Source organism: Amblyomma americanum, chromosome 2 (assembly GCF_052857255.1).
Source record: "Amblyomma americanum isolate KBUSLIRL-KWMA chromosome 2, ASM5285725v1, whole genome shotgun sequence".
NCBI classification, from domain to species: Eukaryota; Metazoa; Arthropoda; class Arachnida; order Ixodida; family Ixodidae; genus Amblyomma; species Amblyomma americanum.
In genome coordinates this window covers 44,085,055-44,101,870 of record NC_135498.1, presented here as the reverse complement: position 1 = coordinate 44,101,870, position 16,816 = coordinate 44,085,055, and the positions used below count along the sequence as shown (strand labels likewise).

Sequence of the window (16,816 nt, the reverse complement as noted above, 5' to 3'; positions counted from 1 at the left end):
TAGGAATACTGTTGCACAGAACGTCAATCTTGGATGCAGAGTAGCTTGGCATAACTAAGCACACCACACGTGCGGAAGAGCAGAAAACAACTTGCGACCTTCACCATCTTGTGTTGCCTGCATCAAGAGTTGTAAACTTCTATTGACGGCGCATGAGTCTCCCATCTTACAGGCGCTGAAATAGTTGTTCTTGGAGATATGTGTTCTCCACCATTGTTCAGCAAAAGGACCCCTCAGTAGGAAGGCATTGTGTTGCCTCCCTTTTCATATCGGTGCACATCGATTTGAAAGTTGAGACAGATGGATGGCTTCCAAGATGTTACGTGGAACGGGAATTTGATATGGCGTCGTTAATCTATTTTTGGCTTTTTGATGAAATAGCTTTCATTGCTGTAAAGTGGTTGTTTACCGTGGTTCTTCTCATTCTGAATACAAGCTGCCATGAATTAAAGCGAAAAATGGCGCATTCCGTTAGGAAATGTCAAAGGGAGGCCCAGAATAAATTTGTTTTGTAGTTTAACTCCCGTTAAGTCTTCTTTTTTTCCCCTGTTACTTGTGCTCTCATACTCTCTGTTCGGCCCTTAAACTGCCCTCTTGAGGTCTGAAAGTGTAGTGACTGGGTGTAACACTTTACAGATGGGTGATGTTCTGAGAATGTATTCGAATACCCCTTCCTTTTAACCACCCTCCTTTTAACAAGAAAGGAACACCTCCGGTGCAGCACACGTGCTCTAATCCCTCCGTGTGGGGCAATCCTCTCTCGTGGTCTTACCCGTGCAGAGGAGGTTGCGCTACGGAGGATACGGGCCGGGGTTACCCTAACTCCAGCTGTGACACGCAAGGGGCCGCATTTCCAAGATTTATATCTCCGCCCCGGGTGTCCAGTCTGCAATGGTCAGAAACTGTGAGGCGGATATCTACCACCTGTTGTGGGACTGCCGGGCGCTGAAACCGACGAGAATTCGGCACCTGGCGACAGTGCGACTCTCACCGGACAATCCGGATTGCTGTAGTGCCTGGACACAGGGTCATATCATCGTTCACTTCTTGATTTAATCAAATCAGCCCACCTTTTTCATTTAAGCATCTTACTCATCTCTCACTTCATCGTTTTTATGCCCTGAGGCAATAAACATCGCTTCAAAAAAAAAAAAATATTCGAATACCTAGTACAGCCTTGGCGTTGCACAGCAGATAACTTTGTTTTCACTGCTTGGCTTCCATACACTGCGTTGACTACTTGGCACAAAGAAAATACCCTTTTTGTAACGTGACGGCTGCTAAATCAGTTTGGTATAGCACAGGCGGAAAAAGCTGCGAGCTCCCTTTGCGCCCTGTTGTGTACATAGTGCCTTAAAAGGTTAACCCTCACGGGCGTAAAGCGACGCAGTGGCCATGACGACCGCCGAGCTCATTGTTAAAAGCAAAGATAACCGAAAGCATACCAGCCCCATCTACTGGTAGCCTTCGAACCTCCATCTAACCAGCACCACTGGCTTACACCATGCTAAAGTTCCTGAAGAAGTAACAATATTTAGGGGCTTTAGACCCTCCTGTGTGATGCCGCCCCCTTTTAGCAAGTAAGGTATACTCCACCGTCGCACACTTTGCACCTGTTCCCGCTTATGCGGTCACTCCTTTCTGTGGTTTTGCAGTGCCTGGGTTAGGGCCTCCACAGCTTGTGTGGTTGTGGTGGCGGCTATTCTTGCAATTTCATGATCGTCAGAGGCTTGGCTTCCGAGGCACGTTTATTCGTCCTGTGCACCCTTTTCCGCCTTTTCCCGACATCACTTGTCTTGGACACATGTCTAACTTAACGTGAACGTAGGGTCCCCATCATTGCTTGCAGCTTTTTTTTTTTCGACGAGCCGGTACCCGTTTATAGGGGTCCGTACTATGCTCCGCAAAAGATCTGACCCGACATTCGCATCTGACAACACTGATGTTCAGTCTGGCAGAAGTAATCCCCATCTTTTTTCCCCACGGGGAGGACTTGGCTCGTCGCTACCTGCTGGCCATGTGGCTTTGTGATAAGACTTTGGCATAAGTGGCTCGTACCCCTCAAAGGGGTGCCTCCAGCCAATGGCATTGGATCGATTGCCATGGCGTCGTAATTAATCCCCTTGTAAGTGCTAGCGCGGCGTCGCAGAGGGCTGGCGGGTGCAAGGAGGTTAACCGCTGATTTTAGACAAACTAATCACGACATCATGACAGTCGGTCCTGACAGTGCATTGGCAGGAGAGCCTTCTCTCAGGGGCATTCGTCGCTTCGTTCTTTAGTTGTATCGGACTAAATGGCTGCGCTGATTGCTAACTGTTCTTCATGAAAAGCTGTTTTGCGTTGACATTTAGACCCGCCGCGGAGGCTCAGTGGTTAGGGCGCTCGGCTACTGATCCGGAGTTCCCGGGTTCGAACCCGACCGTGGCGGCGCCGCCTTTATGGAGGAAAAACGCTAAGGCGCCTGTGTGCTGTGCGATGTCAGTGCACGTTAAAGACCCCTAGGTGGTTGAAAATATTCCGGAGCCCTACAATACGGCCGCCTCTTTCTTCCTTTCTTCTTTCACTCCCTCCTTTATCCCTTCCCTTACGGCGCGGTTCAGGTGTCCAACGATATATGAGACAGATACTGCGCCATTTCCTTTCCCCCAAAACCAATTATTATTATTATTATTATTATTATTATTATTATTATTATTATTATTATTATTATTATTATTATTATGACATATAGGATCGCTTCCTCTTTCTTTCCCTCTCCCTGTCCTTCTCTGCCCTTTTATTCTGGCTAGTTGCAGCTCAGATGCTTGATGTTTTTGGAAGATGCCGCGGCTAGCAACATCTTATATTTCCATTGTTATTTTATGAATAAATAGCCACTAACAACGACAACGTATAGGTCGTGTTCGTGGAGAAACGCGAAGCCTTTGTCAAAAGGTGTGTGCAAAGGGTTGCCTTCTGAACCGCGTTGTGTTGCTCTTAATACACCACCAATGTTCGAAACCGACTGAGAGAGAGGAACTCTCTTCCTCAACTCTTCCAACATAACTTCCGTGATTGCTGCAAGAGCGCGACGACAAGGTTCAGAAGCAAGCTCGATCCTTGGTCTCTCGGTTCGACAGGCATGAGAGGAAACCGCATGTGGAAATAGGACACCATAGAGACTACAAACCACATTATTTTGAATGCAAACGCATTAAAATAAGTCCCCCGGTGGAAAATCTATCGCTAGGGACCGAAATCAAGCTTTTACGGTAAAACCCCATTATGGCTATTTTTGATGACTGTTGCTGGCGCTGCTGTGTGCCAGCGGATCAAGGTTCGGTGAGAGTTGTGCGTTCTGTCTTTCTCTGCGCAACGCACGCGCCTGCGCTCGCGTCAGGCTTTGCGCATGCGCAGACAGGCTCCAGCGTACGCCCGTGCTCTCCGCCGGTACGCGTAGGATGTGTCCATCGAGTTGGGGCTTTAGAACTGCGGGCGACGGTGTGTGCCTCTTGCGAGAGGGGAGGCGTCGTCACGGAGACACCGTGGCGCTGTAGGGAGTTGGACCGCTGACGCCGCGGTCGCCACCTTCTCTGCAGGTCCGGAGCGGCTGCTTTGTCCTCACAGAGGACGAGAGGCCTTTGCGCTAGGTCGCGCGCGCGCCCAGTGACAGCGCATTGGGGCTTTGCTCGCGTTTGAAGCGCGTTGGCCGAAGGGTAACCACCGTTAGCAAGCTGTGAGGTGGTCCGAAAGTGGGTTTGGCCCTCGAGGGGCGCAGCGGGGTTTACCAAGTTTCTCCTAAGCGCACACCCCTGAAGAAAGCCGGGCGACAGGCCGAGGGACGCTTGTACCCATTTTTACCGGTGGGTGTCCAGCGGTCGGCTTCGAACCAACGACCTCCGGCAACTGAGGCGGGCGCTGCGCACGCACCCCTCCGTGCCGAATTTCGAGAAAACTGCGAAGCTTAATTTCGAACACTCTCTGTAGTGTACCTAATATAGTGCACAGTAGTTGACACTTTTGCGCGCACCTTATATCTTTACACTGCCATAAAATGTTATGTTATAGGCTAGAAAGCAAGCACCAGATAGCTGCATGCACAACACGATGCGGAAACAGAACCCAATATACAGGACGTATCAGTGAGCACTTTCCGAAAATTCCCCGAAACGGGATTGTTGAAATAGAAAGAAAATATCTTCAGCGACAAACTTCCAGCCATTGCGAGCATCAGTAACTTTAAAATCGTACTAATTAGCATAATAATTAATCGAAATTTACTATTTAACATCACACATCCTCGCGAACTCATTTATTTTCTTCGACACCTTAGAACGCACGCAGGGATGACCTCAACGTTTTGTGTTTAACATCATTTGCATTTGTTAAGAACGTGTTGGCAGCACTGTCGCGCACGCAGTTCAAGCGGCGTGCCGCTTGCTTGCCAGGCCCCCAGGGGGCAGGGGCAGCTATCTGAACGGACGCCGGTGCAGCTCAGCTAACAGGGCGGGCATCGCGGTCGTGGAGCTCTGGGCGGGCGGCGGGGGAGGCCGACTGTTGGAGCTGGAGCTGGAGACGATGATGTACATGACGACGATGAGGACGATCAGGATGGCGCCGCAGGTGACGACCACGGCCACAGCCACTCGCTGCTGGTCCCGAAGCTGCGCGCGATGTGTGGCAATATTTACTTTAGTCGTCGCCATTGTCACTGACACCTCACTAGACATGTGACGAATGTACACCGACTTGTTAGTCGAATGTGGTGCGGAGAATAAGTGGGCATCGTGCGTGTTAGTCCAAAGAACACTAGGTTCGAATCACACTATAAACAACGACGACGACGACGACGACGAGGACGACGACGACGACGACGACGACGACAACAACAACAACAACAACAACAACAACAACAACAACAACAACAACAACAACAACAACAACAACAACAACAACAACAACAACAACAACAACAACAACAACAACAACAACAACAACAACAAAAAAGGATTAGAAACACACAGGGGTGAGTCCTTCAGGAGTAACGCTATGACCTCAGTCATCAATCCCTAAAAATACCGAATGTCACTATTTTAGAGTAATTGCGAAACGACGTCAGCCACAGTTTGCCCTCGCACGGACTAGCCATTCGTCGTGAGAACTTCATTAGCTCCCATTTTACTTGATTTTGGCTCAGTGTTTCGCAAGAGATAGACTGGCAGCGCCGGCTCTTGTCGGAGGATGAATGACAAAAGCAGATGAACGCGAGACGAAGAGCGCTCCCTGACCTTTAAGGGGCAATAGATGGCGCTGACGGTGCCGTTTCACACGATGTGAGCTCTTAATTACTGCCCTGCGCAGCGCAGCGCCTGATATGCGGGACAAGATCTTGGATTGGGCTCAGAGGGTAGCGGAGGCCTACCCAGCATATGATCTCCCTCCCTCCCACGCTGCCTCCTTCCCTTTTGGGATAAATAAAGTTGTCACTCACTCACTCACTCACTCACTCACTCACTCACTCACTCACTCACTCACTCACTCACTCACTCACTCACTCACTCACCCACTCACTCACTCACTCACTCACTCACTCACTCACTCACTCACTCACTCACTCACTCACTCACTCACTCACTCACTCACTCACTCACTCACTCACTCACTCACTCACTCACTCACTCACTTAACCAGGGCCATAATGCCATAGAGGGGAAAGGAAAATCGGCGCTGTCGATAACATTTATGTCCGTTCATGGTAGTTGGCTGTCTGGAACTGGACGTGCCTGCAGGCACCTGAAGGTACACAACCAAGAAGGCCCACCTGTGGGCGTTCCACTTCCTCGACGATGACGCTGGACGAGCATTGGTCGACGGCGACATGCGCGACACCGGGCGATCGCCGGCCGGACAGGCTGGTGGTGGTGCTGCTGCTCAGCGGCGACTGCAGTCTGTTGGCCATGTGGTCCGACCTCCTGTGGGCGTCCGGCGGAGGGCTCGGCTAGGCTGCTCCGTGCAAGGCTTCTTGCTCTCTTGTTGTTGTTGCCTCACATACGATGGCACATGCCCACGGTGGGGACATGGTTAACGCAAAAAGCGTACAGGCACAAAAAGAATGTGCACAAAAAGAAATGTGCACAAGAAATGTGCACAAAAAGAATGCCTGTACGCTTTTTGCGTACAGGCGCAAAAAGACGGAGACAACACACACACGACAGGCGCCAGTCCTGTCTTGCTTTTTGCGCCTTTACGCTTTTTGCGTAAACCACGCCATGCTACAACCAACTAGCTCAAAGTCTTGCTGCCACGGTGGGGGATTTTGCAGGGTTTGGTGCAGATCCAAACAGGAAAAATCTCATCCAGGTTTACCTCAAGCGGCTCATAAATATGGAGGAATCTGAGAGAAAAAGAAAATCACGAATTTTGAGAGAGCTGGAGGAAATCGGAATGAAAATTAAGGAAAAAAAGCGGTGCGAGTAGAATAACTAAATTTTAAGAAATAATCAGAAAGAAAATAATTTTGAGCGGGAAGAAAAGGCACCGAGAAGTTAACACAAAAATCTTCCGGTTTCAATGATATACTTGTGTAGTAGCTGACACACCGGCGAAATGACATGTCCTTTGACAGTTGCACCGAAGGAGAGGAGGATGGGAAGAGTAAACGGTAGTCCTAATTGAGCGAGAGGATTTTGCAAAAACTTAAGATGAAATGATCCATCGTTTCAACGTCCCCGCATGACGCACATAGATTCGACGGCGTGAACCAAGAACGGCATAAATATAGATTAAAACGAGAAATCCTGCGTATGTTCCATGGGAATTTTAAATGTTTGAAATCAGCTGTATCAAGGATGGGCTCATGGCTCAGGTAATGGCGTATTAGGTAACGTTCATAACGGGACGTGGTCAGAAGGGTGAGGTTCGGAACGACATGGGCAACAGGCCCATTGATGGCTGATTTCGCTAAGAAATCGGCCATCGAATTTAAAGTAATGTCACAGTGCCCTGGGATCCACTGAAAGCACACCTCTAAGACATGACGTGGCACAAAGTACATTAGGGATCAATACAGGAGACTAGATGCCGAAATTTCTAGCGCTGCCATGAATGAGAGACAGTCCGAGAGAATGATAACTTGAGAAATATTGCGGGGAACTTCTTGAAGGGCCAAACCAATAGCGATAAATTCAGCAGCGAAAATTGGTGTATAATCAAGGACCTCTTCTTACCTGCGCCAGCCTTCTCCTTCTTCATCTTCTGCTTCGATGCGACGCCGAGAGCGCACTCTATACAAGGTGTTTCGCCTGAGAATTGACACAATTTTTGAAAATAGGCTTATTGAGTTAGAAGAGCGCTTTTTTCGGCATAGAATTGTCAGTCTGTCTGTCTGTCTGTTGCTTCCAGGAAGAAAGGAAAGTGCACAGGCCTGCTCACTGGCTCAAGACGAGCCATAGTGTAGTATATCGGAATATAGCTATGATGTGCTAACTAGCGGGCTGGTTAACTAATATTGAATAGTTAACTTTTAACTAATACTGTTAGGCTTCTTAGTTATTAAAGGGTGTGTAGCCCACCGTAATTAATATCCATATCAGTTTTTTAGAATTTTGAGAACTTGGGTTACCGTCGGCGCTGTGGCCCAACAGATTCTGGCTAGATCATACCAAAATACATGCGCTTCCGAGAAGCTTGCAGGCAAGGCAACCTCTCCAGTGTACGCAACTCATCGAAATAGCCAAAATTTGTTGGGCCACAGCGTCTAGGGTAACGGCGTTTTCGAAATTCCATAAACTGATATGGATATTACATACGGTGATCTATACGCCTATTGACTATGTGGGAGCATAACAGTAATAGTTAAAAAGTTAACTATTCAATATTAGTCAACCAGCCTGGCAGGTAGCCCGTTTTAGATATATTATGATGTACACCCAAGTGTCGACGATATTCCGAAAAAAAAAAAGACGCTCTTCTAACTCAAAAATCCTATTCTTTAAAATTTTGTAGTCTTAGGTGAAACACCCTGTACAGCACTCGTCCTTCCTTACACCTTCGTCCAATCTTTTTTTATGGTGTCGCTCTCTTCGATGAGCCCTCTCCATTTCACCCGATTACGCGATAGCGTAAGGAGATCGTTCTGCTGAAGAACCGGCGTAGACCGTTGTACTGCGTCAGTCGGAAAAAAATCCCGGAAGTCATTGCGGGAGGGCCCAATTGAACCCAAAATTGGCGTGGAGGTTCCGCTAATGAGAGTATTTCAGAATATACGGGTATAAGTGGTACTTCATCAGATCAAATTAGCCGGCATTGGGGTTCGAACTAAGGCTTCCTGCTTTCTATGCGAGTACGCAACAGATAGGCCACGAATATTTTTTTTTTGGACACGGCATTTATTACAGTGATGCAATGTTCTATATACATGAACTATGTACTAACCATGAAGAAAACAATCACAAATCAGCGCAATGCATAATACGACACAACTAGACAACCAAGCACAAGAAAACACGCACACAGGGCACGTCGCTACTGCATCATAGTACGATGACACCTAAGAAACGATTCACTAGAAAAAGGACAATGAAGAGCACAGCCCAAGGAGGGGTTACCACTCCGGTTCGAACTCGGTCTGGGCATGGAATTCCAGCAAAAGACCACTTAAGTAGGCCACGAAGGGTCGTTGGTTGAAACGTGTTTGAGGGGCAGCTGGTGAATGCATTGTGATGTGTATGACTCGGTAACGTGTGTTTGGGATGTGCGCTGATGTTATAATAATCAAAAAATAAGACCAAATATAAATATGCTAATTAGGCGTCAGAACTTGCGCGGAATGAAAAAGCGGTGTTATGGTGCTTCGGTAGTCATTTTTCCGCTACAAATCGATGCACGGAAACCACCCACGAGCGCTCCCAAAAAGCGGCCGCACTCTAGGCGCACCTAAGCAATTGCGTCTGTAGTAGAAAGCTTCGATTTCAACGCCGTCGATCAGCACGTCGATCAATCATCCTGGAATCTGCAGACGTTGCATGGGTACAGGATAGGAAAAAACAAACAAGAAAGGGGTGTTGATAATAACGGCTTGCGGAAATCTTATCTCGCCAGGCGCTCTTTCACTCCCTCCTTTATCCCTTCCCTTACGACGCGGTTAAGGTGTCCAACGATATATAAGACAGATACTGTGCCATTTCCTTTCCCCAAAAAACAATTATTATTATTATTATTATTATTAGTCACTTCGAGGAAGCGAGCGCTATTCCCACGCTCAGTTTGGTCCAGTGCAACATGTTCCGGACAGAGCCATAGGTGGATGCCACGCAACTGGCCTTTGGGAAGAGGATCAAGAAGCAATGGAAGCAATACGTGGCGTGGGCGCAGCGCAAGATGCTCGGAACTTGGCGCTCCCCAGGGAGCGAACGGAGGAAACGAAGACAGCGGTCAGCCTGTCGGCTGACCATCCGAGCATGCCCGACTCGAACTATTCTCCTCCAGTGTATCCGTTCAGAAGAGCAACGTTGCAGCCATGTCACGTTTTACTACCAAAGTTTGGGTTCAGATTAGCTGGTTGTTCGTAACGAATATTCACAAAAGCGGCGAAAGCACTTGAGACAGCGCCCATCTGTTTTAAGTATTTTCTCGGCGTCTCACCCATTGGCCCTGCTTTCCCGAACTCCATATCGCGGTAGCATTGCCTGTGTCCCAGGCAGCGTCCGCGTCCGAGAAGAAGCTTTAGATAAGAAGGCTGTTCTTATCATAATGACGCACATTCACAACTGAATAGCAGAACATCGGATAATTTCAGGCACTTGGAGCAGTACTTCTTTATTTTCGCTTTCTCTCTGTAAGCGTGCAGGCCTCCACATGCGGTTTGTCTACATGTGCGGTTGTGTAACGGCCAAGTAATTCGAATTAGGTCTGCGGCTCTTCACGGAGCTCATCTTCCATCGTCCTTTACTTTTGACGGGGCCAAAAACTGTTGTGTGGAATTTCTATACTAGGTGCACAGGCGAAATGATATATACATTTGTGATATCAAAATTCCTCCATATGCTAGCACGTATAAACTAACGCATTTAGGGGTGCACAACACAGTATGAAAGATAATCGAGGCCCGGCACGCTGGCCAAGTCAAGAAACTTAGCCCTCGGATGGTCACTTGCTGAGCAGTCTAGGCTAATCCGTCCCGGAAACAGGGCGAGCGGAGACACAACCCATCCGAATAGATCCTCAAGAAGGTCTATTTAATATCCCTACCTCGCAATACGCACCCATATCTCAACATGAGCGCAGGGAGGCGCGAGCCAAGTTCTTAATTCGCACGTTCGACGAAAGGTAAGACCTAATGCACAGATGCAGGCATAGATTCTCAGCTGAGGTTGAAAGGTTTAGGTTTTTTTTTTAACGTCCCAAAGAGATTCAGGCTATGAGGCTCGGCTCCGGATAATTACGACCACTTGGGGCCTCTAGCATTTAGCTTCTATTGAAATGCGAGAGAAGCTGAAGTTGAGGTTGTTTACTATTGAGGGGGGTGGGGGGGCATAAGCCTTGCAAATGCTCTACCGAAAAATTTCTCCACAGTAGCGACACTTAGGTGTTAATTAATATCGGCAATTTTCGGCACAGATCTGCGACCTGGCAGATCTACGTGGGCATGCGCACTATCCCCACGATTGGCTGCTGCTGTCACCACTTGGAGTCCCAGCCGCCGCGGTGGCTGAGTGGTTATGGCGCTCGGCTGCCGGCCCGAAAGACGCGGGTTCGATCCCGGCCGCGGCGGTCGAATTTTGATGGAGGCGAAATGCTCGAGGCCCGTGTACTGTGCGATGTCAGTGCACGTTAAAGAACCCCAGGTGGTCGAAATTTACGGAGCCCTTCACTACGGCGTCTCTAATAGCCTGAGTTGCTTTGGGACGTTAAAACCCTATAAACCAAACCACTTGGAGTCCAGGTTATATAACCTGGACCTCGAGACTATACAGTCTCGAAGAAAAGTTAGAAGTCGGGAACCCTTCTTTCTGTATGAGTGGTGTCCGCGAGGGTAAAAATATTGGAGGCGACACTTTAGCTCCGGCTTAAGGTTATGACGCGATAGCGTAATGGATTAATTGCCCGTGTATGCGGAATCAGTCATTCTCTACTTTATATTCATAGATCTCCCGGAGTCTTCATACCCCCCCCCCCCCCCCCCCCCCTAAGGCGCCCGTGTGCTGTGCGATGTCAGTGCACGTTAAAGATCCCCAGGTGGTCGAAATTATTCCGGAGCCCTCCACTACGGCACCTAATTCTTCCTTTCTTCTTTCACTCCCTCTCTTATCCCTTCCCTTACGGCGCGGTTCAGGTGTCCAACGATATATGAGACAGATACTGCGCCATTTTCTTTCCCCAAAAACCAATTATCAGCTGGTGCGCGTTTTCACGAAGAAAATAAAGTCTGCAAAATATGATAAGTGCCATGTTACAGCGCGCCGCGAAATACAGGGCAGCCAAGCTCGACGAGATTAATTTCCGATAAAACTTTCGCATTGTGGTTTCGCAACGCATACCACAATGACACATTTTCATGTCGTACGAGTCAGTAACCGGAAAAGGGGAGGGGACCGCCCGCCCCTCCTGCCGCGTACGACGACTTCAATTCTTCTGCCGTCTCGGATGTTGTGAAGGTAAAATATGGACTCACAGCCGAAGGCAGTCAGAACTGGAGTAGTTACTAGCCCTTGATTTCCACACAAATTGTATCTAATTGCTGATTTACAAATGAGACGTGGCGGCCAACTAGCTGATGCGAAATCGTTACCAGCGGTAAATAGATGCGATACCAATAGGAAGTCGACGACGACGTTCCTGGGGACGGCGCCGTCGAAACAAAGGCTGAAATCTTCAGGGCCAGCGGCCCGCACGAGAGGGCGCCACGGGTCGCGTGTTTGAGGCTTTTGTGTCGCTTCAATTCTCGATACGCGATTTCCAAAGGGACCGACCAGGAGACCATCGTCTTTACTTCTAAAGTTAGGAGCAAGAATTTTGACTGGTTACTCTTAAGAGTTTCGCCTTTTTGAAGCAGCAGCACTCAATGCTTTGCCGACATATTGTTTCCGAATCAGAGAGCCCCTGCTGATAAATGATTCTCGGAAGCAGGTTATACATGTACCTGGAGCACACCACCAACCTTCATTTTCGCTTTCAGCCCGCTTTATACTTCAGGATTATCTTACTTCGTCGAGCGGGAAAAAGAATAACCCGTTACGCGAGGGTTGTTTTTCTTGCTGCGTTTTCGGGGTGTTTCGATTACTGCAGGATATTGCCGGCAGAGAGGGAGGAAATAAAAGTCCAAATGGCGGGAGAAATAAAAGCTCAAAAAAAAAAAGACACGACACTTTTCGCGGGCTTAGCGTTTCAATTTGGGACAACCACTTGAAAGCCGGCGCTCAGTTGAGTGCGTGTGCCCTCGTGGAAGATGGAGGGCCTTCTCGAGCGGAATTCTCGTCTTGTTATTTTTTTATATAGAGAATGACTTTTCAGCGAAATCTTGCTGAAAGACTTCGTGACACGCAGTTCTGCGCACTACTACCGAGGGTGAAATGTTGGATTCTTATTACGAATAACCGGAACTTTTAAAAATTCCTGTTTCCCGATGAGTGTACGAGAATGGAATGCTCTCAATACTAATACTGTAGCGGCCTCAACTGCGGCATCGTTTACGGCGCTGCTTTAAAGCTCTTAATAATTTTAAGTCATCTGAACATTTATTTCCAGTGATAATTTCATGAAATTCTCAGACGAGGTGTTATCTCACACTGCAAATTGTTGTTGTTTTTTGGAATTTATTTCTTTTGCGTGCTGTGTAATGTTTTCTGCGTTGATTTTATTTTTATTCTGAAAAAGAATGTCGACCTGTACCCCACTCCGGCTTAAGGCTTTGAAATAAAGCTAGCAGTCGCTGGAAAATAAATGATAAACATGAAGGAGGGGTTGTATATGAATAAGTGGATATGTGAGAGATAGGTGGTAGGGCAGATAAGGTATCAAGGAAAGGAGCCATAAAATGAAAAATTCATTTATAAGAGAATACATATGGCATACAAAATGGATATGTGAGGGAGAGGAGATACGACACAAATAAAAAAGAGAGATGCCAGAGATAGAGAGAGGAGATATGAGAAAGAGAGAGACAGTGATTATGGCGAACGAGCACTATAGGAAAACACAGCTGCTTACGGGTACCTTTCCATTGAAACGGCCGTACTTTTCTTTCCACTGATTTTTCGAGTACTGACATACAAAACATATCGAAGCGCAGGTCATTTTATAACATTGCCATCACACGGCAGCATTGCTTCACGTTTATCGAAACATGCACCCCTGTTTGCAAGAACTCGCTTCCCATAGGCGCAGCACGGAGCCTCACAAGGGATGTCGCTTCCCTGAACTCAATGATTGCTCGCCCTTCCCATCTTTTTACCTCCCCTTTGTTTCCTCTGTCTTCCGCCAGGGTCCATTCACCCCTTCGTTATATACTGCGCCGGGGACAGTTAACGATTGTTTGTCTTTGCTTCCTGTTTCCGGTAACTTCGACCCGCACTTCGCACTCCAGACGGCCATTCCTTCACAAGGCGCTTTTTTCTTTTTTGTTTACAGTTCCTGCTTTCTTTCTTTGTTTCTCGTTCTTGTTTGTCGGTTTCCCTTCAGGAGTCAACCAAGCAAAGTCTGGCCCGGCCAAACAGCAGTCGAGCGATGAAGACCTCCCCAACCGGCTGTGGGCTGTGCAATGGAATCTCCTCCCAGTTGCCGTGTGGTGACACATGGACTCCCTGCCAGAAAGAGATTGCGGCACTGGTGCAGTGTTGGATGAAGGATCGATGTTCCAAATCTTGCTATGATGCCGGCATTTGGGACTAGCTTTGGCCTCTGCCAGTTCACTCAACCAGTGCAGCGCTGTCATTGAGAACAGCCTCGAGCTCTTAAAGAAGACGAGGAGGAAAAAAAAAGATTGCAACTGAAAAAAGAAGATCGAACTTGTCGTGTAAAGCCAAGGCCGTGGCAAGATGAGCTCTGCTGAAGCAATGAGAAGCATGGTTGACCGGCAAGTTCTATCTTCATTCCAGTTTGAATTTCCAAAGTGGAGTTCAATTGAAGAAAATGTGTATTTTATTCAAGTTAATGATTCATTTAATAAAAAGCGGAATTTGCAGTACAGGTGACTCAAGTGACAATTTTTATCCACCTGCTCTGAATCTCACATAGCTCGCTGCAAGTTAAGGATAGCGCAGCGAGCTATTGAAAGAAAATGACAGGTGTAACGTTGAGAGACACGAATAGGACAGAGTAGGTGAGGGAACAAACGCGGATTAATGGCACCCTAGTCGAAATCAGGAGGAAGAAATGGGCTTGGGGAGGGCATGTAATGCGAAGGCGAGATAACCGCTGGTCCTTGAGGGCAACGTAGTGGATTCCATGAGGAGGCATGCATAGCAGGGGGCAGCAGAAAGTTATGCGGGAGGGGGGGGGGGGAGGATGAGATTAAAAAGTTTGCGAAGATACGGTGGCCGCAGCTGCCACAGACGGAATTAATTGGAGAGGCCGGGACGAGGCCTTTGTCCTGCAGTGGATGTAGTCAGGCTTATGATGATGATGAGCATTAACTGGTTATGAAGAAAGAAAAACATTACACCAATTAAAAGTGCCTTGAGGGTGCAAGTTTTCATGAGAACTGGTAACGTTCTGATCAGACTGATTGTGTACAGTTCATTAGAATGAAAAGCACTTGCGACGAGAATGAACCACTTAGGGCACTGCATTTCGTGGAGGTTCATGAAGAATGATCCCGGCTTCTTTTTCTGTAGGTACGAATAATTCACGCGTTAACTGCTGTTAATGAATCAAATTATAGGACGTAAAATATCGCAACCCTGTCGTCACACTCGACATTATTTTTTTTTAACTGAGCAGTAGCCTCAACCTGCCGTTGCAGCCACAAAATGCGCGTATGGGCGCGAAGCCTGTCACGAAAATCAAATACCATACAATATCGATTGAGTGATATCTCTATGAAGCATCGCTTTTGGAAATATCACAAACATTGGTGGGAAGATTAGAAGGCGAACATTGTTACTTTGTGAATGCAAGTCCCACTCCTAAAAAAGTACCAGGAGAACATTGCATTGTGGAAGGCAACGCGCAAACAACGTGGCGTGCAAGGAGCTGCTTTGATACGGAACGTGTAATACAACAAATCCCAGTTAATGCTTTCAAAGCGCCTCTTGCGCCACCTTGACGCACGAATTAATGCAGGAGCGTTATGGACCCGCGAAGAAACAAGCTCTTGTCGCGAAAACTCAAATATCACGTGATGTTTGCATTCTGCGCCAAACACGGGGGCAGCGGGGCGGAAGGGGGGGGGGGGTAGTATTCCCTGGAACGTAAAGGGTTTCACGCTATGTAAGCTTTTTGAACCGAGAGTGGCTGCTCGAAGCCATTCGCAGCCACTTCATGCCTCCCGCACAGGCTCCACTAGGTCCCTGGTTTTCGCGTGGGATGCAAGAGCAGCGCAGGCACGCGTTCTACGGGAGAATTAGCTATGCGGGGAAAAATGCTTGCGTGTCTTCTGTTTGTATCGCGTTCCTCGAAAAGGCCGCTTTCAAAGGCGAAGTCGTAATGCGATGGCTAAAACATGCTGACGTCGAGAGCATAAGCTGTGGGATGCGCTGTCATCACAGCGAGTTCTCGGTAAAACTCACTTGGAGCCGTTGCTACAAAACCTGTGCGGAAAGTGGACCGCTTTTTAATAAAAATTCTCGACTGCAGCGTATAATGCGAATGCGTTCATTTTCTGGTCGATTGATCTGTCGGCACAGGAGAGCTGCATTTCATCGACAGCTTGCATATTCAAGTGATCGACCTGTCAATAAATAAATAAGTAAATAAATAAATAAATAAATAAATAAATAAATAAATAAATAAATAATAAATAAATAAATAAATTTCTTACGCTCTAGAACATCTTATCCAATGCTCGTTCTCACGTTCGCATTCGCACTATCCATGCCCAGCAATTCTGGATACAGGCATTTTTGAGCGGGAAACCGTTTGTGGCTGCAATTTTTTCATATAATGTCTGATTTCACTATAACAATCTATACATCCGCAGATCACCGGCGGCAGTTTTCTATTTTTTTTTCTATTCACGTTTTTGCTATCGTCAAAAGCGTTCCCCGTTGGTTTTCTATGGCAGTCTTAACTGTTCGATGCGATCGCTGGAAACACTTTAAAAAGAAATATTTTGCTACATATCAGAATATTGGACAATTAACTTCAATATATTCATAAGAGTGTTCTTACAAATTTTCCAATTTTCAAAACATTTGCCCGAGAAAGCTGGACTTGAGAGTAATGAATGCTTTCAGGCACTCGGCGTGAAGAAGTCAAGCAAAATGAGCGGACGCCTTGAGAAATTTCCGAGTCAGCGGAAAGATGTGGGTCAAGCCGGAAGCTCTCAGCTAGTCCATATTTATTAGCACCCCCCGCTCGAGACACTCTCACCAGTGATGGAAAGTGCAGGTGGGATGGCGGAGCACCGACTCTAGGAAGGAAGAGTGCTCACCGTGCGTTCAAAGAAATCTCCAAGAAAACGAGCGACAACAAACTGGCGATGAACACGACGCAGGGGGTGCACGGAAAGATAAATCCTCGTAATAAGAGCAGAGCCGCCGCCGGTAAAAACAAGGGAGCGCATCACTCAGTGTGTGGAGAAAGACCGTAGGGTCAGCCTGGGCTTCTTTACTCTGGAGAAGGAATGTCGTTCTCCACCGTAAACGATCGAAGCTCGACACGTAAAGCTAAGGCAAGGTAC

The 16,816-nt window shown here is 47.5% G+C and overlaps 1 protein-coding gene across 1 annotated transcript; it reads right to left on the bottom strand.

Annotated features, from left to right (window-relative positions):
• Positions 1 to 4,447: 4,447 nt before the first annotated feature.
• On the bottom strand, positions 4,448 to 6,018 carry LOC144118524 (uncharacterized). Its single transcript, XM_077651443.1, has 2 exons — positions 5,801 to 6,018; positions 4,448 to 4,643 (listed from the first exon to the last, which is right to left on the bottom strand). The coding sequence occupies exons 1-2, from the start codon at positions 5,936 to 5,938 to the stop codon at positions 4,449 to 4,451; spliced, it is 333 nt and encodes a 110-aa protein (XP_077507569.1). The 5' UTR covers positions 5,939 to 6,018; the 3' UTR covers position 4,448.
• Between the last annotated feature and the right edge of the window lie 10,798 nt (positions 6,019 to 16,816).